The sequence below is a fragment of the Trichosurus vulpecula genome, chromosome 2 (assembly GCF_011100635.1).
Source record: "Trichosurus vulpecula isolate mTriVul1 chromosome 2, mTriVul1.pri, whole genome shotgun sequence".
Taxonomy (NCBI): Eukaryota; Metazoa; Chordata; class Mammalia; order Diprotodontia; family Phalangeridae; genus Trichosurus; species Trichosurus vulpecula.
The window spans coordinates 311,618,292-311,643,830 of record NC_050574.1 but is presented as its reverse complement, the minus strand read 5'-3'; the positions used below and the strand labels follow the sequence as shown (position 1 = coordinate 311,643,830).

Below are 25,539 nucleotides of genomic sequence, written 5' to 3'. Positions count from 1 at the left end.
TGCTGCATTCTTTTACGTGGATGTTAATGGTTTACAGTTATTCTTTTGAAAACTATTCATATCCTTTCACGACTTACCTATTGGGAGTGGCTTTTTGGCTTTTAAATATCTTAGATATCACAACCTTATCAGAAATTTGATATGAAGTTGTTTTTTTTTTTCCCCATTCAGCCACTTCCCTTCTAGGTACATTAATATTGTTTGTCCAGAAGCTCAGTTATTATTCTTTTAATATAATTTAAGCTCAGCTGCTCGCTATAACTCTAGCAGGGTAAATTTCCTTCTTCCAGGTTAAATGCTCTTATCCACTTATCCACCTAGCTCCCTTATTAAGGTTTATTAGTGTATCTGCATGTAGGTTTTCTAAGCTTCAGGTGCCCTTATTATAGGTTTGAATTTCTTTTCCAAGAATCCAAATAGAAATTTGTAGCTGGGTTTTATAGTGAAGGCTTAGCCAATTTAGGTCTCTGTTTCTAGTCTCCTGGGTTGTGAGGGTATTCCTGCTAAATTTATCTTATAATGAAAAAGAGTATGATCTTTGGCTCTATCATGAATGTATTATGGAAGTCACTTAGCCTCCATTTCAAAGTGGTGATGCTATCAATAGTTCAGATCCTACAGTTTATTTTATTTCATTTATGTTTAAAACTTAATACTTCAAAACCCTAAAATGTGAGTTCTTTCATCTTATAAAGCTTATAAAGGAGGTAGGATTTAAGATTCTTTAAAGTGCATTTTAGACTACAATCTTAGGATCATAGATTCAGAACTAGAAGGGACCTCAGAAGCCATCAAGTCTCACTGCGTCATTGAAGGAATTGGAGGTTAGGGAAGAAACTAGGGCTGAGAGAGATTCAGTGACTTTCCCAAGGCCACACAGCAAGTAAGTGTCTGAGGCGCACTTTTAAACTGAGGTCCTCCTTTTTCCAAGTCTAGCACAGGAATGGACTGACAGTAGAAAAGATGAAGTGCTTTGCCTCTTAACTTCCATTTCGGTATTTTGTTATTAATAGAGGTGTGGTACTTAAATAGTATTTAGCACTTTAAAAATTCAGTTGATTTTTGGTTCCCTTTGGATTCTGTGGCCAAAAGGTTAATGAGAACATTTGTTGCAGAACATATTTTCTTTAATGATCCTGTGGCATTTCTTACACTGAATTCTAAGGTTTTCAGTTACTTTTTCTATTATTTTTCCTACTTTGGACTTGCTAACCTAAGAGCAACACTTTGCCAAAGAAGAAATAAAAGAGTACATGTCTTTTATTTTAGAATTCTTCATAAATTCTCTGAAAGGTGGTAACCAGGATAGGGTCTTTAAAGCTTTTCTTGAATAGCTGAACATATTAATTTAACTTTAATGTCCTTACTCATTTGATTTCTAATTGTTTATGTTGTTAACTATACTAAGTAAAAGATCTATTTTTCAGCACCAAGAGCACCAACTAACTGGAGACTGGGCAAATTGCTTGGTCAAGGAGCCTTTGGTAGAGTATATTTATGTTACGATGTTGATACAGGAAGAGAGCTCGCTGTTAAACAAGTTCAGTTTGACCCTGATAGTCCAGAGACTAGCAAGGTAAGAACTGTCATATTTTTAAAAAAAAAATTTATGTTTTTTTTTTCAAATAACCAAGTTCTTCAAGTTTATTTTTAGTTTTCACCATTCAACAAATTTTCTCCCCATCTCTACCCTCCCTCCCACCCCAAAGTAGCATGTATTCTGATTTCCCCTTTCCCCAGTCTGTCCTCTCTTCTATCACCCACCTCCCTCCACCCATCTCCTTTCCCCTTACTTTCTTGTAGGGCAAGATAGATTTCTATACCCCATTGCTTGTATGTCTTATTTCCCAGTTCCATATAAAAAGTTTTTTTTTTTAACATTTGTTTTTGAGCTTTGAGTTCCAAATTCTCTCCCTTCTTCCCTCCCCTTCCACCCTCCTTGAGAAGGCAAGCAATTCAGTATAGGTTATACATGTATCATTATGCAAAACATTTCCATAATAGTCATGTTGTAAAAGACTAACAATTTTCCTCCATCTTATCCTGTCCCCCCTTTATTCAGTTTTCTCCTTTAACCCTGTCCCTTTTCAAAAGTGTTTGCTTTTGACTACCTCCTCCCCTAAAGTGCCCTCCCTTCTATCACCCCCTCTTTTTCACCTTCCCCCCTATTTTCCTGTAAGATATCCAATTGATTGTGTATGTTATTCCCTCCTTAAGCCAGATCTGATGAGAGCAAGATTCACTCATTCCCTTTAAGCCACCCCCTCTTCCCTTTCATTACAACAGCTTTTTCTTGCCACTTTTATGTGAGATAATTTACCCCATTCTATCTCTCCCTCTCTCCTCTCTCACCCCTTAATTTTATTTTTTAGATAAAATCCTTTCATATTCAACTTACCCTGTGCCCTCTATATTTATGTATATTCCCTTCAACTACCCTAATACTGAGAAAGGTCCCATCATTTACAAATATCATCTTTCCATGTAGGAATATAGATAAAACAGTCCAACTTTAGTAAGACCCTTACGATTTCTCTTTCCTGTTTACCTTTTCGTGCTTCTCTTGATTCTTGTGTTTAAAAGTCAGACTTTCTGTTCAGCTCTGGTCTTTTCATCAAGAATGCTTAGAAGTCCATATTTTGCCCTGACATATTATACTCAGTTTCGCTGGATAAGTGATTCTTGGTTTTAATCCTAGCTCCTTTGACTTCCGGAATATCATATTCCACGCCCTTCAGTCCCTTAATGTAGAAGCTACTAGATCTTGTGTTATCCTGATTGTGTTTCTACAATACTCAAATTAAGAACCATCATATAAACTGAAATTACAGCATACATTTTTAGTAAATTAAATGTAATATGTAGTGGCATTTTCTGCTTTCTCTTAACAAATTATTTCAATTCTCCATTGAAAGGTTTTGGTATAAATAAATAGTATTTGATGATCATTCTAAAACTTTTATAATGTGAATTTTTCTTTTCAGTGAAACAAATGAAAAATCCGATAAAGTTTCTGCTTTCAAAGGCACATTGTTTATGGGTGTTTTATAGTGTGTTATTCCCCAGTGGATATTTTAAAGCAAACTCTGCATCATTTTGATCATCTAGATTTATGATGTTATGTCTTTTGGTTATAATTTTTATAAACTTTACTATAAATTCTGTTTCAGGAAGTAAATGCACTTGAGTGCGAAATTCAGTTGTTGAAAAACCTGCTGCATGAGCGAATTGTTCAGTATTATGGCTGCTTACGGGATCCCCAGGAAAGAACGCTTTCCATATTTATGGAATATATGCCAGGGGTAAGTTAGTAAACCTTTTAAGAAAGTATTTGTTATTCCAGGTATGTCCTCAAAGAAAGAGCATACAAAAGTTTTAGACCCAAAGTAATCTTTTTGTTACTAAATGAGTAGTCTAGTAACAAAAAAAGGCTAGGAGAATATGCAAGCTTAAAGGAAAAATTAAATAAGTTACAGGAGGAAATAGTAAAGCTATGCTCATGGGGTACTTCAACTTTCCCCTCACAGAACTAGATAAATCTTAAGAAAAAGTAAAGAAGAAAGAAGTTAAAGAGACAGATAGAGTTTTAGGAAAGTTAGATAAGCTAGACCTCTGGAGAAAATTGAATGGGAGTAGATAGGAATATACTTTTTTCTCAGTCGTACATGGCACCTACACAAAAATTCGCCATGTATTAGGGCATAAAAAAACCTCACAACCAAATGCAGAAAAGCAGAAATATTAAATGCATCCTTTTCAGATCATAATGCAATAAAAATTAAATTTGATAAAAGGAATATTAAAACCTAATTTAAAATTAATTTAAAAGTACTTAGTCTGCACATATAGGTTTGGAAAAAGTAAAGAAAAAAGATCTTGGATCTCTCTCATAAGTAAAATAAAGGTCTCTATCACTGATTTGCCAATGGGACTGTGGTTCTAGAGAACTGCCTTCATTTTCTCTACCATACATTGGTTGACAGACTTCCCTTACTTACTTACTAGTATCATATGTGCTGCATTACTCAGACTTACCTACCTATGAGTAAAGAAAACTATAAAGTTTAAAAAAAAAAACATAAATCCCACAGACCCTAAACTATATAAAGCTGCATTGTGCCTACAAGCTCTGAATTCAGGTCCCAGTGATTTCATGGAGAAATTAATTAAAGCCCTGCCTATTTTTTATATAAGAAAAGTGCCTTAGTACATATTGCTGCCACAGTGAGCATCTCAATAAAGAGCACTACATGCTACAGATCGTCAAAAAATTTTAATTGGAAACTAATCTAATTCTAAAAGAATGAATGGGTAAAAGAACAAATCATGGAGGCAGCAAATAATTTCATTAAAGAGAAGGATGACAGTGAGACAACAACATAACCAAACTTTTGGGGATGCGGCCAAAGCAGTATTTAGGGGCAAATGTGTATCTCTAAATACTTGCATCAATAAAATAGAGAAAAATCAGATCAATTAATTGAGCATGGAACTAAAAAAAAAAACTAGAAAAATAAATTCTAAATCCCCAATTAAACATGCAAATTGGAAATCCTGAAAATCAAAGGAGAGGTGAATAAAATTGAAAGAAAAGCACTGAACTAGTACATAAAACTAAGCTGGTTTTATGAAAAAAATAATAAAATAGATAAACCATTGGTTAAGAAAAAGGAAAACCAAATTACCAATATCAAAAGAAAAAGATGAATTCACCACCAGTCAAGATGAAATTAAACCTATTAGCAGCTATTTTGCCCATTTATATGCTGATAATTCTGACAGTCTGAGTGATGGGTGAATACAAAAATATAAATTGTTGAGATTAACAGAAAGAGAAATAGAGTATTTAAATAACTACATTAGAAAAAGAAATCGAACTAGCCAGCAGTGAGTTCTATATGAAAAAATCCCCAGGACCAGATGAATTAAAAAATGAGTTCTACTAAACATTTAAGGAACTAATTTATGATGTCAGTTTTAACTAAAGATTTGTCTTTTACTAACTATGATTTATTCCCACCTAAAATGTTAGCCAAGTAAGAAAATACTAATAATTGTGTCATTAGGGGAAAAAAAAAACAGAAATGTTTATTCATGATGATTCATGATGGACAGCATGGTTTTAGCTATTGCTGTTTGCCTAAAGTTTAATTATCATCATCATTCTGATTGCAGTAGTCCACTGGGAGGACTGAAAATAAATATATAGAAACACTGATGATTTATATGGGTTTATTTTATATCCTAGTACTTTGTTAAGTACTATACTTCTTAATGATGTGTCTTGTTCTTTTTCTCTTTTTTTTTTTCTCTCTCTCTCAACATAGGGTTCAATTAAGGACCAGTTAAAAGCATATGGAGCTCTTACTGAGAATGTGACCAGGAAATACACCCGGCAGATTCTGGAGGGAGTTCACTACTTGCACAGTAATATGATTGTACATAGAGATATTAAAGGTTAGTATTAAAGAATTTTCATTTTAAAATATATTCATACCCTGTATTTAAATATATTTGTAAAAAGTTTGGGTTTTTTTAAAGTTTAAAAACAGCTTTACTAGTAAATTTCAGAAGCAGAATTAAAATCCTCGAAATAAAAAAGTCAGTGATAATCAAAAAAGCTATTAATCCAAAATATTGACCTGCCCATAAAAAGGTAATATTAATGTTTCTATTCTTCAGAAAATTACAGTAGCTTTCTAATTTCCATGCCCTTTCATGGTTTTTGGTGTGCTTTCCTCGAAACAGTACGGGTAAATAAATAAAACAAGTGTACTTAAATTTCAGACAAGACAGTAGAGACTTAAATCGACAAAATAATTCTCCCAAAGTCACAAGTATGAAGTGTCAGAGACATAATTGTAACTTGTTAGGTCTTTTGACTCTAAGCCCCAGTGCCTTTTAATATGATTGGAACATAATTAGAAAACCAACAGTTAAATAAATCAAAAACCATTTATTAAGCACTTACTGTGTGTCAGACATTTTCCAGTAGAGGGAAGGTATTAGAATGAAGAGACACTGGAAAAGGTTTCCTGTAGAAGTTGAAATTTTAGCCGATATTTGAAGCAAGCCGAGGAAGCCAGGAAGCAGAGATAAGGAAGTAGAGTATTCCATGCATGAGGAAGAGCCAATGAAAATGCCTGGAGTCAGAAGATGAAATATCTTATTTGAGGAAAAGTAAGGAAGTCAGTGTCACTGGAAGAAAGAGTACTTGGTGAGGGGAGGAGGGAGTATAAAATGTAGGAAGATTCAAAAGGTAGGAGTAGGGATGTAAGGACTTTAAACACCAAACAGGATTTTATATTTGACACTAGAGGCAATAGGTAGCCATTGGAGTTTATTGAGTAGGGCAATGGTATGGCCATACCTGAATTTAAGGAAAATCACTTCAGCAGCTGAGTGGAGGATGGACTATAGTAGGGAAAGACTTGTAGTGAGCAGACCAACCAGCAAGCTATCTCAGTGATCCATGTGTGAGGAGATAAGGCTGCACCAGGATGGTGGCAGTGTTAGAGGAGAGATGTTAAAAGGTAAAATTGAAGGGCCTTGGAAACAAATTGAATATTTAAGAATGAGAACTTGAGGATGACACATACATTGTGAGCCTGAGGGACTGAGAGAATAGTTATGCCCTAGACAGTCATAGGGGACGTTTGAAAGAGGATTAGGTTTGGGTGGGGGAAGATTTTGAGTTCAGTTTTGAACATGTTTAAGATGTTTACAAGACATCCAGTTCAGAATGTCTAATAGGCAGTTGGAGATTCAAGACTGGAGGTCAGCAGAGAGGCTAAGGCTGGATAACTAGATTTGTGAGTCCTCAACAAAGAGATAATTGAATCCATGCAATCTGATGAAAACACCAATTGAAATAATAGTATAAAGAGAAAGGAGCAGGATTTCATCAAGCCCCAAGTGCTAGTAACCTCCTCTCTTTGTTTTCAGCTTTTTGGATGTTGTGTTCCTCTTGGATGGTGGATTTTTCTTGAGAGCAGGGTATTCCTAGTACTTAACAGTACCTGGCACATAATAGGCCCTTAATAAATTTTTATTGACTCTGACTGTGACACCAGTGTCCCAAAAATCTAGTAAGAAGAAAGAATCAAAGAGAAGAGAGTGATTGAGAGTGTCAGAGGCTGCAGAGAAGTCAAGAAGATTGAGGATTTTCTTCTGTCTCATTGTTCTTCCCATTGGTTCTGATTCTTCTTTACAATATGACTCATGTGAAAATATGTTTATTGTGACTGTATATGTAGAGTATATATCACATTGCACGCCATCTTGGGAAGGGGAGACGATAGGGATGGGGAGAAAATTTAGAACTTAAAATCTTATGGAAGTGAATGTTGAAAACTAAAAATAAATTATTTTTAAAAAATTTTAAAAGAAGGTTGAATATTGAGAAAAGTCCATTGAATTTGGCAATTAAGAGATCATTGGCACTTTAGAGAAAGCCATTTCCACTCAATGATGAGGTCTGAAGCTAGATTGTAGAGAGTTAAGAAGAGATTGAGAGGATATTAAACTATACTACAAGACTATAATTGTCATAACAGTTTGGCACTGGGTAAGAAATAAATTGATCAGGGGAATAGGTTAAGTACAAAAATACAGATGTAAATGAATATAGTAATCTAGTGCTTATAAACCTGTAGATCCCGGATATTGGGGCAGAAATTCACTGTTCAATAAAAATTGTTAGGAAAACTGGAAAGCAATGTGGCAGAACCTAGAGTACAACATTTCACACCATATACCAAGATAAGCTCCAAATGGGCACATGATTTAGATGTAAAAAGTAACATCATAAGCAGATTAGAAAAGCATAAAATTAAAACTGTCCATTTTATCTCCATTGAACCTCTTGATTTCTTGTTTGATCATGAACTTCGTATTCATACATCTGACATGTAATTTCTTCTATGTTTTTCTAATCTGCTTATGATGTTACCTTTTACATCTAAATCATATGCCCATTTGGAGCTTATCTTGGTATATGGTGTGAAATGCTGTACTAGGTTCTGCCACATTGCTTTCCAGTTTTCCTAACAGTTTTTATTGAACAGTGAGCTAAGGCATGATAGGGTATAGTTCAGCAGTATAATAAGAGGGCAAGAGACTCGAGTTAAGAAGATACTGTAGAATTGAACTTGTTCACCAAAAGGTCAGGATGGAGAAAGGAAAGACTGGCTAGTACAGGAGTGATAGATAGCCTAAAAGAAAACTGACAGATTGAGTGATTAAGGGATTAAAGACATTTCTCCACTCATAGCCAGCCCCCCAGTCAGTCTCTTTGTGGCTCACATTCTTCACCTTGGAGCTAGAGTGTATTAGGAGGGCAGAGTTTATAATCTCAAAGAGGATCATAAACATGTCTGAAAGGTTCGGAACCGCCGGATATAAGAAACTCTCAAAGTAGAAGGCAGAAGAATCAAAACATATATTTAGGCTCCACAGTAACCAACCCATGAACCAGCAACCCCATTTTGATATATTGATCAAAAGCTTCCAGGCCCAATAAGTACGCCTTGAAAGAGTAACCAGGAGGCTACAGAGAAGCATGATTGCGTAAAGCAAAATCATGCTTCCCCCTCTATGGTAAAAAGATTACCCACTGGCCTGAAGTCTTTGTTCAGCTTCCTCCCGTAGGTCAGCTCTGCTACTGGCAGCTCCTGCTTCGGCTGTGGCTATAGCTATAGCAGCCTCTGGCTCCAACAGGAGCTGCTTTTAACCATCCGGCTTTTGCGGGGGTGTAAGGTACGCCGGGGAAAGCACAGGTTCTTTCAATCTGCTTAAGCAAGGTGAAGGGGTTGACCGGGAAAGCACAGGTTCTTTCCATCAGCTTAAGCAAGGGAAGCAAGGTGAAGGGGCCGACAAGCTTACTCCAGTCCAACATACAAACGGTATTCAGTTCAGGGGAAAAAGCCAAACTAGTCAAGGGCACTTGTTGACTAAGTGCTAAGGAGCCCATTTTTGGTTGCCAACACATAGAGCATTTTTAGTAAAGCAACCAGTTTTTGTTTTTATCTTAATAGTCCTCTAAAATGGTTAGAGACAGTAAACCTATTCAAAAAATCAGTTGTTATTCAGTCAGACTATTGGACATATTTCTAAACTAATTTTTCTAAGCTTTTTGCATGTCTTTGAGCTCGTGTCTCCAATGTGTGGAAAGCCACCGCTTTCCAGGTAAAATGCAAAGATATAATCTCTTCTCCATCTAAATCTATCTCATTCAGAGACTATGTATCACCATCTTTTATAAGAAACATTGATGGAACATATGTGTGCAGGGAGCTATGCTAAACCCTGGAAACATAAAGAAGTATCAGATATTTTCGCCGATCTTCAAGGGCTTAAACCCTCAATTGGAAGCTGGGACATAGGCACACATCAAGATAAAAAACAATACCAGGTAGCTTAGGCTAAGTGATAAATAAGTGGCGCAGATGGTAATTGCTATCAGTTAAAGGAAGAAAGAGCAGGGTGAGTTAAGCTGGTGTCCAGTGAAGGTCAGACTCCCAGAAGAGGTAGGACTATAGGACTTGAAGTGGACTTTGAGTAGAACTTAGTGAAAAGAAGGGGACAAAGCCTTCCAAGCATTGAAAACAGTGTGAACAAATTCCAATGAAATTATTCTGGCTGGTGTAAAAGGGGTTGTGTAAGAAGCATTGGGCAAGATTAGAGGGGTGGGTAGGTGGGCAAATTGTTAAGTGCCTCAGTTCATATTTGTTCATGGTAACTAGCATTTACATAGTGTTTTAAGGTTTACAAAGTTCCTTCTTATTAAAGATTTTGTGAGGTACGTAGTATAAGGATTATTCTTGGTTCAAGAAACCCTCATCCTTTCTTGCTTAGGCTGTTAGTTTTGGGGGTTTTTTTTGGAGAGGTTTGTGTTTGTTTTTTTGTCTGGACCTGTGTTCTCAACTAGAATAGGTTACTCTTGGCCAGTAAATGCTCTCTACCAATGCAGACTGGTAACTCTTCTGTAACTAGTTTCCTGTGGCACTGGGAAATTAAGTGACTTGCCTTGGGTCAGAAGTGGGACATGAACCTAGTTCTTCCTTAATCCAAGGTCACTGTACAGTACAGCCTCTCGGCCTTCTACTACCAAATTGATTTTCCTAAAGCACAGATGTAACCATGTAACTCCCCTTTGTGCAGAAACTTTAGTGGTTCCCTCTTTTTACCTAAAGGATAAAATAGAAACTACTTAGGCATTTAGAGCCCTTCATAATCTGACTCTGGGCCTGTCTTTCCAGACTTTTTGCATTACTCTCCCTTATCAAATGTATGTTCCAGCCAAACTAACTTCTTGTTGTCTCCCCTACATTACATATCACCTTTTGCTGTCTGTTCTCTATATCAGAAATGTACTTTCTCCTCACCTACGGCTTTGAGGCTACATGTGGCCTTCTGGGTCCTTGGGTATGGCCTTTTGACTGAGTCCAAGTTTTACTGAACAAATCCCTTTATTAAGGGGATTTGTTCTTCAAAGTTTGGATTCAGTCAAAGGACTGCACTTGAGGACCTAGAGTGCCATGTGTTGCCTCAAGGCCACAGGTTCCCTACCCCTGACCAAGTCACTTCTCCTCACTAGACTTCCCTTCCTTCTTTTATTAAATGTGTTCTGTTGTGTCTGTTTTGTTCCATTGTGTTGTAAAATATTAAAATTACAACTTGGGACTTCCATGATTTGGGAAAAGATTTCAGATCATGATTTTCTTGCCCTCCTATCAGATAATTATTTTGCCAATTCAACAATGTAGAATTTCTGTTATTTCTCCTTCTCTGACTTTACCTCTCTATGTATATAGACCTGCTACCTTGGAAAACTAATCTTCCTGAGAGCAGAGTACATGCATGCCAGGGGAAAAAAAAAACTTTATTGGAAGTTTGTTAGGCTATGGAGAATCTAAGGCTAATTTAAAAGGCCAGAATATAAAGGTCAGAATCCCTACAAAAATTAAACTGCTGCTTCTTGTAAAAAGAGCACTTTTTTCCTCTTACTAGTTTATGTGACCTTGGGCATACTTTACTCTGGGCCTAATCTGTAAAATGAATTAATTGGATTAGATAACACCTAAGATTAGATAATCCCTTTCAGCACTGATATTCTTATGATTCTATGAGTTTATTGGTGGTATTTTTTTAAACAAGAGAATTGAAATATGATTTTGTCCCATTAAAAGAATTTGCAAAGACTGTAATAAGATAAAAAATAACAGTAAAAAGCACTTGAATTTTTATTGTAATATAACATATTATAATGAACAGTCTTGGGCCAGGCTTGGTAATACATGCCTGTAATACCTGATGCAGTAGGCTAAATTTATCAAAGAGATTTGATTCTGTTTCTGTTCAGGAGGGAGGAAGAATTGGGTTTGTGAACCACCAGGAGTCAGGGACCACCAGGCATCCTAAGGAGGGACATACTAGCTTAGGTCAGAAACAGAGCAGGACAAAGTTTCGATGCTGCTCAGTAGTTGATCATCCATGAGTGGTGTACTTCCATCCTGGGCAAGGCAGAGAGACCCAGTCTCAATAATACGTCATCGTCAGCATAAAGTGTTGGACCCAGAAGAATAATAACAAAACACAACTTCCTCTTCTCCAAAGACAGGTAGAGAAGCACCAGTGTGGAATTAAGTATATGCCAAAAGATACAGTTTCTTTATCAGTTGACTTTGATTAAATGTTATTGTGGAGATTGTGGGGCATTAAAAGGAAATAAGAAATAGAAATAGATAACATTTATAGTTAACAGAGAAGGGTTCCATAATTAAGGGGAAATAATTAAAGTGAAAAATAAGAGGCAACAATAAAACTTTAGAAAATAAAATGACTCATTGATATTGTTCCTTGTAAGTTTACTAGAGACCTGCCTATAAAAATTAATCAATTGAAAGGATTTTTTTTTTATTTTACAGGAGCAAATATTCTTCGAGATTCAGCAGGAAATGTGAAGCTGGGGGATTTTGGTGCGAGTAAGCGACTTCAGACAATCTGTCTTTCTGGTACAGGAATGAAGTCTGTCACAGGCACACCATACTGGATGAGTCCTGAAGTCATCAGTGGTGAAGGTTATGGCCGAAAAGCAGATATCTGGTAGGTTTTTATGAAATACATTTTAATGAGTTGTTAGGTCTTTTTCCACCTTTCTGCCAACAAACCAAACAAACAAATCTGGTTTAAATTCTTTTGTCCTAGGGCAGCTAGGTGGCGAAGTGGGTAGAACACCAGCCCTAGAGTCAGCAGGACCTGAGTTCAAATGTGACCTTAGACACTTACTAGCTATGTGACCCTGGGCAAGTCACTTAATCCCAATTACCATCTCCCACCCTTACCCCTCCCCCCCAAATTTCTTAGTAGGATACTCTTGGATACTGTAACTCCTAGAAAGTTATTTTTTAACTATTCTTCATGGTTCTATAAATCTGCCAAATGAACCTATGTCTAAAAAGTATATTAAAGAATTGGAGTTTTCTGCTTTAGAAGTATGAATAATCTACTCATGCATATTCTTTCCCTCCACCTTCCCCTCTTTTCACATATTAGGGAGGTATTTTTATTCAAGGTGTCTTGGCATAAGATTCCTAGAACATAAAGGGAGAAAAATGACTAAATTTGACCATACTTGAAAAATCTCTTGCCTATAATCTGTGTATAGAAACTGCCCTTGACTTTGGGAAATGAAGCTGTGTTTAAAGATATTAAAGAAAAGTTGCAGTCTGGTGGAAATTGGCTTTATTTTTAATAAATTTTTCAGTTAAGCATTTATTTTTCCCCCTTCTACCTCCTCTGTCCTCATAGAAGAAAGAAAAAAAGAAAAGCAAAACCCTGTAACAAATGTGCATAATCAAACAAAACAAATTCCCATATTGGTCATGGCCAAATGCTTCCTGCTTTTAGTGATAGGATTTATCCGTTGACTTAATGAGTGTGACATTTCTAACACTCCTAAATCTCTTAAAATCCCATTTCTAATTGTCCTTCCATTCTTGATCATAGATCTAGAGCAGGAAGGGACCTGAGAGAGCATCTAGTCCGGCCCCCTCATTTAGATGAAGAAAATAAGGCCCAGGTCTGTTAAGCAATTTGCATTGATTGCATGGAAGACTATTTGTGGTCACTACTAGATAATATAGCATCATAACATGATGCATTAAGTGAAAAGACATGATGTTTAAAATTATTTTAAGAAATAAACTGGTTTGAAGCTTAGCTTTTAAGGAATCTTTACCTTTTTTCTGATAAAAAATTCCATGACCAACAACAACTGCTATGATACAACATAAAATTATCTTCCTCTGCTTCACATCTAGAACACATTTTGTAAAGGGCTTAGAGTCAGAGGGAAGGGCATTTTGTTCTTCGTCAGCTATCATTAAGCACCTTCTATGCACCAGGCACTGTGCTAAGTACTGGGGATACAGAGAAAGGCAAAGAACAGGCCCTATTCTCAAGAAGCTTACAGTCTAATGGGAGAGACAAACAGACAACTATGGTTCAAACAAGATTATATATAGATATATGATAAATTGGGAATAATGTCAAAGGGAAGTCATTAAAATTAAAGAGACTAGAAGAGGCTTCTTGTAGAATGTGCAATTTCTGCTGACATGTGGAAGAAACCAGGAGGCAGAGAAGAAGAGGGATAGTGTTCCAGGCATAGGAGGCAGCCAGTCAGAGTGCTCAGAGTTGGAAAATGAATCTTCTTGTGTGAGGGACAAGGCCATTGTCACTGGGTTGCACAGTATCTAATGGGAAGTAAAAGTGTAAGACTGGAAAGATAGGGAAGAACCGTATTTTAAACAGACTTTGAAATTCATACAGGGGATTTTATATTTGATCCTGAAGGGAATAGGGAATCACTGGGGCTTATTGAATTAGGAGTGAGGGTGAAATATGGTCAGGCCTGTGTTTTTAGGAAGATAATTTGACAGCTGAGTGAAGATAGACTAGAATGGGGAGAGATTTGAGGCAGGGAGACTATTTAAACATGACTATTTCAGTAGTAAGGCATGAGGTGATGAGAGCCTGTACCAGGATGATAGCAGTAATAGAGGAAAGAAGTGAGTATATACAAGGGATATTGTTAAGGTGGAAATGACAGGACTTAACCACTAATTGGGGGTGAGGGGAGAGGTAATAGAGTAAAGAGTTGAGTGTGACCCCTAGATTGTGAGCCTGCTTAATTGAAAGGATGGTGGTACCTAAACAATAATAGGGAAATTAAGAAGAAGACAGAGTTTGGGGGAGAAGCTAATGAGTTCACTTTTGGACATACTGAGTTTAAGATATCTATATAGGACATCCATTTCAAGATGTCTAAGAGATAGTTGGAGATACGAAAGTGGAGGTCAGGAGAGAGGTTGAAGCTGGACAAGTAGATATGAGAGTCAGTTGCATAGAGATGGTAGCTGAGACTATGGGTAACTGCAAACCATGATGAGAGCACCAAATGCAATAGTATAGAGGGAGAAGACGAGTCTAGGACAGAGCTTTGGGGGACTTGCATGGTTAGTGGATGTGGCGTAGATGAAGATCCAGCAAAGGAGATAGAGAAGATAAGATCTGATAGGTAGGAGCAGAATTAGGAGAGAGCAGTCACAAAAAACTAGAGAGAAAAAAATATCAAGAAGAGGGTGATTGACAAGATCAAAGACTGGTCAACAAGGGTGAAGATGTTAGATTTGGCAATTAAGAGCTCAGTAGTAACTTTGGAGAGTCTGTGAGTAGACAGAACAATAGTTAGTACAGATTAGGTAGTCTGGTATTTTAAAAATAAGATTTCTAAATGAGAACATAATTTTCTCCACCTATTGAAATCTTGTCCATCCTTTAGGGCCCTTTTTACATCTTAAGTCTTCCATGTAGCCTTCCCAGATCCTCCCTCTGCCAAAGGTGGTCCCTTCTTCTCATAGCACTTTGTATCTTTTATGCATATTCATACCCTTTTATTATGCCAATTTACTTATGTATAAGCTCCTTAAGGGAAGAGATCATGTCTTACTTAGCTTTATATCTTTCTTAGCACCTAGCATAGTGGGCATTCAATATATGTTTATTGAATTAAATATCAATAGCATCTAGAGCAAGTAGTACAGTTAATTATTATGTAAAGGCATGTTGTAATTCTCATGTACATTCCTACAATATTGCTTTAGGGAAAATGTTCTAAATGCAAATCAAGTTCTAATTGGTTTTAACATGCAGATTTATTATTGTTGTTTTTAACTTTAAACTTGTTGTAGTTCTGTTGGGCTATGTAATCCATCTAAATTATCAATTTTTGCTCTTTTTTTAGGAGTGTGGGCTGTACTGTGGTAGAAATGCTAACTGAGAAACCACCTTGGGCTGAGTTTGAAGCAATGGCTGCCATATTTAAAATTGCTACTCAGCCAACCAATCCAAAGCTGCCACCTCATGCTTCAGACCATAGTCGAGATTTCCTCAAGCGGATTTTTGTAGAGGCCAAATTGAGACCATCAGCTGATGAACTCTTACGGCACATGTTTGCACATTACCACTAGCACTCAGTGCTAGTCAGTGCCTCTACCCAGCTCAGATCTACTGCATTTACCTTCTCTCTAACTGCACTTTTTTCTTTTTATAAAGAGAGAAAGAAAAAAGAGGAAAGAAAAAAGAGGGAAAGTATTTTTCTTGATTCTTGGTTTCATTAATTTGTCTAAAAATAATACTTTTTTATATTTAGAATACTTTTCCCCTATCAGGACTTGAAACTTTTTTTTTTATAATGTACTGATGTGATTCTCAGAGATAAAAGCACTTTAGTACATATTCATCATTATTTAAAAAAAAAAAACAACAGAAAGTGACTGTAAAATTCTTAAAGATTAGATAGCCTTTTCTCATTCTCCTGACACATTTTTGATGAGGGGGAGATGGAAAATGATAAATAAAATTACTTCTAATTTTCATTATTTAGTAATAGTAGTTAAAATAGATCCGCACGCCTGGGGTTGGATCCCAGAATAGATTAGATTACTGATAGACTTAAATAATATAAACTTCATCATGAGTGTGTATGCCCTGCCATATCCTAGCTTCTGCCTGCCACTCCTTTTGCTGAAGAGACATCTTGAAGTAAAATATAAATTTCAAAGAGGTGTGTTTACTTATACTTAACTCTCAGAGAGCCAGAATTACAGGTAAATACACTATAATAGATCCATATTTTTGGAGAAGACAAAGCTTAAGGTATAGCCCTCTAGTGAAAAATGAAATCAAACTACTATATTTTTGAACATATGGAAAGTGTGCAAAAAATTCTGTTAAAAGCAAAATGTAAGAGGAAAATGTTTTTCTTAAATGATGTAAACAGACCAAATTGTAGGGGACATCCAATAAGTAGACAAAAAGAATAGTAAAAGAAAAAAACTTCAGTATTTTCTTTTGTTCTCTGAGGGGAAAAGGTCCCCAGTTAATTGAAAATAGAGATGAACTAAGAACAATCAAAAAGATGCATTCCTTCTTCCTTTCTTTAGCTCTCACTCCCTTGTGTATAGCATTAAATACCAGTCTAGGGGGACCTATGCTTTGAAGGTGTTGGTTGTCTTGGCAGAAAATGAAAATCATGCCTTTGTGGTCGTGTAAAGAGCTATAAGACACTTGAGGGGGAAAAAGCATATACTCTCAAGAGGTATTCAATTATGTATCTGAAAACAACCATTGTAAAAGATCATCTGCAAAAAGATAATGCCTGAACTTCAAGAAATATTCTTAAATTCAGTGCAGAGATTGTCTGATAGCAATTACCACTGCTTCAGAGCAAGGGATAAACGTCCCAGAAAATAGAAATCCCTTTTTCCCAGCTGCACACTGCATCAGAATCACTAATAATTCAGCTACAGAACTGAAGTGGAATTGGTAGAAACTTGTATACTGTCTTCCAACCTCAGATGTGAAGAAAATAAAATGTAATGTTTTCCATTTATCACAAAGGACCAAGAAATTCCAGGTCGTATATGTCTTTGTAACGATGGAAGATGTGAAGTTTCTCCCTAAGAACATGAAATGGAATATGAACCTTTTTTAGACCCCATGGTATACTACATTGCAAATGAAAAATAAGGAAGATTTCAGTAACTTGGCTGTTCGTGTTTCTTTACTGTCTATGAAAAGGAAAAAGTATTTCCCACCTCAAGGTTTTGAATTTGATTATTCACATGGGGTCCATGTAGTAGTAGTAGTAGTATTCCTGCTAATGAGGTATGTGTTTTTAAGGATTCTTTGAAAGTAATTTGTTTCTGAAACCAGTTTAACAGATACAGGTACAATGAATGCAAGACTCCCGTGTAGCATACTCAGCAGGATTGTTTGCATTTGTTACTCTCAGAAAAAAAAAAAAGCACAGGTAAATTGCCAAAGTTTCTTTTGCGTTCAGAGAATAGGCAGAAGCAGCCAGCAGGAGCTAAAGAAAATGCAAAATATTCAATGTCGACAATTATTCTGAGAATTCATAGTTCGAGGGGAGGGGAGGGAGTAGAGAATGTTGGCTTAGTACACTGTGTGCCAGAAACATAAACTCCAAGTGTGTGGATCTATTATAATCTATTTATCTTTGGTGAGTAGTTCAATATTTTCTACTCAAGCGCTATCATAGCATATGGACCAGTGAACTTTTCTTTTGTCTCCTTTTATTGTGATTTCCCTTTGTTTCATTTTTGGTCTGTCAGGGTAACCAGCAGTGCAAAGTATGGGACAAATGACTTTTACTAGAAATCCTGGGAGACTGTGTAACAATAACAACTAAAAAGCAAAATGGTGTTCCCTGTGTTCTCTGTCTCCTTGTACTGGGCTAAAAGCTATAAAAATTAAGCATCTGGAAGAAGACAAAAGCCCTCCTTTCCTACTGCTGCAAAGGACCTTTGCTTTATAAGCAAAATTTTTTTTATTAGAGCTGAATATACGTGGGGGAGGGAAGGGAATATGCTTTATGTAAAGATTGTTTTAAAAATAGACGTAGTTTACATAGGTATCCTGTAAAACACGTATCTGAATTTATTGATTTTAAATAGGTTTGAAGGTACCAAAAACCAAGCTGCAAATGAGCAAAAATGGAGCCATTGGTTTAAAAAAAAATGCCCAGTGATAGCTGGAACATTAAAAGAGAGAGAGAGAGAGAACCAAAAAAGAATTTCAAAGGAAGAGCCTATAACAGGTGTAACTACAGCACTCCAAAATTTAATATTATTTCTTGTTAGATTATGATGTGGGGCGGCAAATTAAATTGCACTCTCTGAAGCTTGGATTTTTTTTTTCAGAAACTAGTCTTTGATTTTATCCTATTTTTAAATGCACAACTTTTTTCTATACTATAATATTTCTTTGCTGCAGCTGGAAAACAAAAATTACTTAGACTGCTGCTTTTGTGCCTTTAAAAAATGCATTCTGTCTTGGCAATGGCAGACATGTTTGGTGCTGGAGAAGGTTCACTTGCAGTCTTTCATATGCTTTCCAGGATATCTAGCTCTTCCTATTTATATCACATATATGTTTGTGTGTGTATATATATATATATATATATGTGTGTGTGTGTGTGTGTATATGTATGTGTGTGTATGTGTGTATGCATGTGTATACACATATACATAAGATATAAATAAAATTAGGCTGTGAGAATATTGATGTTATGGCTTTGCCCTGGGCTACTGCAGGTATAATGTGCTGAATAAGAATGTCGCAAAATAAGGGGAAATTATGTGGGTTATATTAGTTACTATTAATTACTATATAATACCCTGATATTTTTAACATATTTAAAAGGCAGCATATTTAGGTCTCATAATTTCATTATGGCCTCTTACAAAATTTCGGTAAAGTTTTAACTTACTGAATTTTTGTTTTAAAGAGAGACTACTACATAAGGCATTTTTTAAAACCTTTTCATTTATAACTTAAATTATAAAATACTAATGCAAATGGAGAATTGGAAAAACAACAAAAACAGACATTTCACAATAAATTGAATTGGGCAACTGAAATATTCTCATTAACATCTTCACGACAAATCCTATATAAAAGGAAGATAATTTTCATTTTTTTTTCTCTGTACTGGCTCTCTACCACCAAATTTTCAAGTAGTCAATGGAATTTCCTTAAACAGTCTAAGCAGTGTATAGCCAGATCCTCTCTCAGAAATTTGAAAATACTCTCCAAATCTCATTCGTTGTGTCTTATCTACAGTCTTCATTAGTTGAGTTATTTTTCAGTCATGTCCAATTCTTGGTGACCCCATTTGGGGTTTTCTTGGCAAAGATACTGATTGGAGCGGTTTGCCATTTCCTTCTCCAGTTCATTTTACAGATGAGGAAAGTTAGGCAAACAGGGTTAAGTGACTTGCCCAAGGTCACCCAGCTATTAAGTGTCTGAGGCCACATTTGAACTCAGGAAGATGAGTCTTCCAGACTCCAGGCCTGGCACTCTATCCACTGTGCCACCTAGTCTGAGTTAATCAGTTCTTAAACTTTGCAACTTTCACACTACTAAATCTTGTTGATGTGATCAAAATGCATTTCATAGGATCATAGTTACAGGGTTGGAAGGAATTTGTATAATAAATGCCAATGCAAATAAAATAGCTAAATCATAATTATAGGTAAATAAAATCAAGATTCATTAGACAAATGGTAGACATTGTTCCTTAGAGTTCTGCTTTATTAAATTAATTGTCATTAAGGACGTTTAACTGTCAGTTTTGTGTGGGAAGGATCAGTTTTATTCTTTTTGCCATATCTTTCTAAAAGCACAGAATTAACCTGTGCTGTGATCAGTTTGTTACTATCAGAAGGATTGTTTTTTTCCCCAAAACACATTTTAAATTGTGGGCAGTTATCCAACCTTAAAAATTAGTCTGGGTACAGTCGTTGGAAACTGAGAGTATTAATGTCAGGAACTAGAGCGATAGAATTCTAGAGCTCTGTCAGATCCGAAAGGTCAACCAGTCCAAATTTACTTTTAGTACAAGTTCCTAAATCTAGGGCAGGGACCATATCTCTGTGATCTGTGTATTCCCCCCTCAGCACGTAGCACAGGGCTTTCTACCTAATAGATACGATAAATGTTTGTTGAATAGAAGAAACTTCTATGGTATATTTGACAAGGAAGTTGTTCACCCAGCCCATGCTTAAATACATACAGTAATGAAGAACATTTATTTTTGGAAAAATAAGGTTGGTTAGTTTTTCTCCAAAGATTCTTTCGAAAACTCATTTCATCTAACATTTAAAAATTAAACATTTGGAAGGAACTAAAAAACTCAGTATTAATTTTGGGAGGCTCTATTTTCATAATAAAATGTAAAAGTTTGGACAGCTTAGTTCTAGAACTAATATATTTATTTTAGTTTGAAGTTTTGATTTCAGGCGAACATTAAGGAAATTTAATTGTTAGCTTTTTGTTAGTACTTTTGTATGTTCTAATTTTCTTTATGTCAATGATCATTCAAATAATAAATCAGATGTGTAAATAAATAGTTTTACAAAATTAAAGGCCACAGCAGTTTATTTGGCCACAGAATATGAATTGGCCTTTGTCCATGCTTCCTAATGCCTCCCTTCCCACATTTCATTCTCCCTTTTTACTATATTGCTAAGCAAGGAATGCTAGTTTTTGTAACAGACACAATCTGCAATCCTCAGTATCATTAGAAAGACATGCCAAAAAGATCAAGAAATAAGAGATGAAATATAAATTGTTTCAGGACTAAACAGTATGACTTAGAAAATCAAGAAGAGAGATACAAATTGAGAATAGTGGATCCCTATCAATCAATCACCAAGTATTTATTAAGCACCTGTTTTGTGCCAGGCATTTATTGTACTAGGTGCTGGAAATACAAGTACAAAGAATGAAAAGTTTCCTACTCACAAGGCATTTATATTCCATATTCTTTGACTGATAATTGTTCATGTGCCACTAATTACACAGCTTACATGTCTGTAACGCAGGGGAAATTAGGATTAGGAGATAGAGATCTGAATGTCAGCCTCCATGATAAAGCATTTTAGACTGAATTACTCAATACCACCCATTATCACTATTAGAAAAATACATTAAAAAATATACTAATGGTGTATGAGTAAAATGGTCTTCACATAGGAAAGTCTTATAAATAATTGTAAAAGCACTAGTTTAAAAAAAAAACTACGTAAGGTATTGAAAACTGCCAAATTCTGAATTGCTACAAGAGGATGATTTTCAGCCAGGGCTATTTAGACACATGCTGTTGTGTGATCCTGGGCAAGTCACCAAATATCTGTGGCACAAGGCAGCTAAGTCACTGAGCAGGTGCTGATCAACATTGGTAGAAGGAATGTCACTGGGAGAACCTTCCACCAGTGAAATCACATGTCTGATAGAAGAACTATAAGATGTCATGGTACAACAGGATTCTCGCACGAAATTGGGAATTAAGAGAAGTGTATTATTGGTTCCAACTCTGACACTAACTCACTGTTCCTTTGCAAGTCAGTTCATCTCTCTGGACTTTTTTTCTTCATCTGAAAAATAATGGGATTGGATCAGATGATTGATAAGCTGCTCTGTAGCTTTAATAGTCTTTGCTCTTCATTGAAAGATTAAGTTATACATCATTAGTGGACTCTTTGGAATAAAACATCAACAAGCAACCAAAACAAGTTTATTAGCTTATTCATTGGAGTTCATAAGGAACTTTCCTTATGTCATCAGCAGATTAGGGAAATGATAGAATGAAATCCTGTTCCGAGCTAGTTGAATTGTCATGGTTTAACTTAAGAGATTTAAAGGAACTGTTTTATCTGCAACAGGGTTCAAGAACTTATTCATTAATCTTTTAAAAATTCCTTACAAATTTGTTCACATTTTCCATATTTGCACATTTAAATTTAAATCCATATAGTATTTTTGTTAGGAAAAACAAAGGTATTAAAACTAGTAATGTCCCTGATGGCTAGTAACTTGGTTTATATTCATGATATGCATTGTCAAAGTCACTTTAAACCAAAGCTTTTATAACCTCTGTAGACAGAGCCATACAAGTTGTTTCATAAATGATTAGCACACCTATAAGGCCAACCAATAAGTTTTTTTTTTTTATGTGGAACAAAACAGGTAGGTACTAGTGAGACTTCTCTCAGTCCATCCTTTTAGAGGACGATGTTTCATGTTCAGTCTTTGCACTTTAGATGTGCAGATTCTCTCCAGCATTTAAGGAAGTTTACTTACTTGGATGAACATTAGCTCACTTAAGGTAAAATTGCATTGACATAATTCAAATATATTATGCTTCAACTTCAAAGAATGCTCTCTAGTGTCTTAAAATTTGTGAACTTGTGTTTCATTTGAGGGGCATTTCAGGCAAGCTGTGAAGAATAAAAGGTTTCATGGACTGACCTTGTGCCATAAATAAATATATTTCTTAATTAAGAAGTAATCCCTTTTTTACATAACATAAAAATTGATTCTGCTCTTGAGTCCATGTGCAGAATATATCCCCATACTAGAATTCTAGAGAGACAACTACAGCCAACAAGTGTGACAAAAAGTACTTTTATTAATAATTATAAGATATTCTTTTTTAACGCAAATAACAATTGATGGTACCGCCATTCTTAATATGAGGGTAGGAGGAAAATATGTAACAAAATATTAAACTTTATTAGAAAATTAGGCTCTATAAGATGATTTTGACTAGCTCTTGATATGTTCCATTTTTCCAAAGATTCCTACCCCTGCCCAAAGAAGAAAGCAAAAGGAAAAAAGTCAGCTTTTGAGGAGTAAGATATTAGGGTAAGACAGAGTGGTCCAAAGCCTTGCATATCTTGTTCAAATACAAATACAGCATCTAAAAAGATAGGAATTGTTCATTTTCATATAGTTATCTTTAATGTTTTTAAAAGTATGTGAGAGGTTTACATTTCCATTCACCTTGGTTTTAAAATTTTATGTCCTGTATTCTTATATTATAAAACAGTTAATACCAAAAAACACTTCTAATGTCTGACATCTCTTATTTGTTACACGGTTCTTGTTCAGATATCACTGTAAATAAAAAACTCAGATAAGTTTGAAAGTAGACTTCTAATTGTCACAAAAATATGAATACACTCTTGTAAATTTACCCTTTGATCTAATGTACATTTTTTTAATGTAACCATTAACTTCTATGTATTTAATCTATGTTTTTCTCTGTAAATGTTTCTAATCTCAGTTGAATGCTGGGCACAGTTTGTAATGTATGTACAAAGATTTTTTTTTCTATCAATGTTGACTTTTTTGCACATTTTGGAAATGTTTAATTTGTACACTGATTTACTACTCTGACCAATAATTGTATAAGAGCGTATGAGAACCATGTATGAGTGCATTGTACTACTGTCTGTATGTATGTTTAAAATTCTTTTGAGGTGTAGCTATTGGTAACTGCACTGCTTTTGCTGATTTCAGTGGGATTTCTTGCTTTTAAAAAAAGTGTAATTTGTGTATGGTCCTATCTTGGTTGAAGAACTCAGGAGTTCAGCATTACTTTCTAATTCCATGATGTATTCTAAAAAACGATTTCCAAAAGTATATGTGTAACTCTGTATGCATCAGAGATGTGTGTATACGTGTGTATGAATATGTGTATATATATATATATCCCAGTAATTTCTTATTTCAGTTTCATTTATACATTTTTATGAAATTGTTTTTTAAGGGTACTATGTTTAGTTAGAATAAATATATAAAAGCTTTCTGAGAGATAATTTACTAGATAAATATATTTTCAGCTGGCTGATGTTCAGAAAATATTTTTTTAATTTTGTTTTTAACCATTCAAAATGTATTTGTATTTCCAAAATTGGACACAAATTGTACTTAAAATTCTGTTAAAACACTCTTGGAAGGAAAAACAATGAATTCTCTTCTAAGGATTTTGTGAAGTTTAAATTAACAAAATACTTCAATAAAGAAAATACACTGTGTCCACTAAAAGCTAAAAGCAGCCTTTGAAGTCCCAGAACTATGAAAAAATTTAGAAAATGAACTCCATCTTGAAAAGATGTTTAGATGTTTGTATCTGCTAGCCTGTCCATTGTTGCTTTTGAATGTTACCTTTTTTTCTGCCAAAAATGGACATCCCCATTTCAAGTTTTTCTTTACATTGGGCAAGGTCAGAATGGGTCTATGACGTGATATATTGATATATCGTGGTCCTTTGTATTTGAATTACTACAAATTGGTTTAGAAATGTCCTATCATGCTTTGATGTGGCTTTATTCTATACTGTGTGTTTTAAGAAACTGGCAGAATAATCGGAAATTGAATTTCCAATCTGATAACATTTATGTGATTAAGGAAAATCTGTATGTTTTTAATATGCGGTACCAAGTAAAATTTTTCATGCCTAGGTATAAAGTGCACTGTTGAATGTCACTAAATCTGTAGTTTTAAAAGGAGCCGGTATACTCTTATTAGGTGAAGTACCTACCAAAGGTCTGGTACAGTGTGGTGTGTTCCACATTTCATGCACATTTTGATTTTAACATATTCAAAATGGTGCTTGTAAAAATGTATAAAAATACTTTTGATTTTTAATTTCTATGTATTTGTTTTATTTTCTTGCTGGTAAATGGCTTTTATTATTTTTTATTTTTTGTATCTATTGTAAAAGAAACCATGTTTATTTTGTTAGTGACCAATGACTTTGTTTATATGAAAATTTGTATATTGATGGTACACCATCTTTGTTTAGGTTTATCATGCATGAGGACCTGAAAGAATTAGCACAATGAAAATTGCTTTTTCTTCCAAGGTAATTCATTTCTTGAAAGGTTATGGTACAAAGGCTTACTAAAAGTAACCTTCTGGACTATGGAATGAATATAAATGGCACTTTGAGTGTTTAATAAAAACATATTTATTTCCAATTTGTGTTTGACTCAATTGATAAAACTTTTAGAGCATTTTAGATACATCCTCAGACACAATTCAAGTCTTCAACACATTAAAGGGGACTTAAACATACATATTAACATTCTATTTACACTGTAATCATTATGAATCATTGTTTTCTTGGTTTTGCTTACTTTATCTAGCATCAGTTCATGTAAATCTTCCCATGCTTCACTGTGTTCTTTATACTTATCATGTCTTGCAGTAATAATCACATTTGTGGATAACCTGTTTAGCCATGCCTCAATCAACATATACTTTGTTTCCAGTTCTACATTACTACTGAGAATGCAGCTAAAAATATTTTAGTACCCATTGTATCCTTCAATCTTTGACCTTTATGGAATGTCTCTCCTTGTGGTGAGATCTTTGGACCAAAGGATATTGGTATTTAGTCATTGTCTTAGCATAATTCCAAATTGCTTTGCAGAATAGTTGGACCAATATACAACTGCTCCAATGATGTGCTTGTCATCCCACAACTTCTCCAAAAGTGATTATTCCCATTGCTTTTCATCTTTGCTAGTTTGCTGTGTGTAAGTTGAAACCTTGGAAACATTTTGCTTAGTATTTCTCTTTTGACTAGTAATTTGAACCAAC

General features: G+C 35.1%; 1 protein-coding gene across 1 annotated transcript in view; it reads left to right on the top strand.

Annotated features, from left to right (window-relative positions):
* The window catches only part of MAP3K2 (mitogen-activated protein kinase kinase kinase 2), a 96,745-nt gene extending 79,728 nt beyond the window's left edge, over nucleotides 1-17,017 (top strand). Inside the window, exons 13-17 of the mRNA XM_036745569.1 lie at nucleotides 1,428-1,576; nucleotides 3,171-3,302; nucleotides 5,328-5,457; nucleotides 11,928-12,105; nucleotides 15,308-17,017. Of these exons, the coding sequence (XP_036601464.1) occupies nucleotides 1,428-1,576; nucleotides 3,171-3,302; nucleotides 5,328-5,457; nucleotides 11,928-12,105; nucleotides 15,308-15,533 (815 nt within the window). The 3' untranslated portion in view covers nucleotides 15,534-17,017. The remainder of the gene's footprint in view (nucleotides 1-1,427; nucleotides 1,577-3,170; nucleotides 3,303-5,327; nucleotides 5,458-11,927; nucleotides 12,106-15,307) is intronic.
* Nucleotides 17,018-25,539: the final 8,522 nt, after the last annotated feature.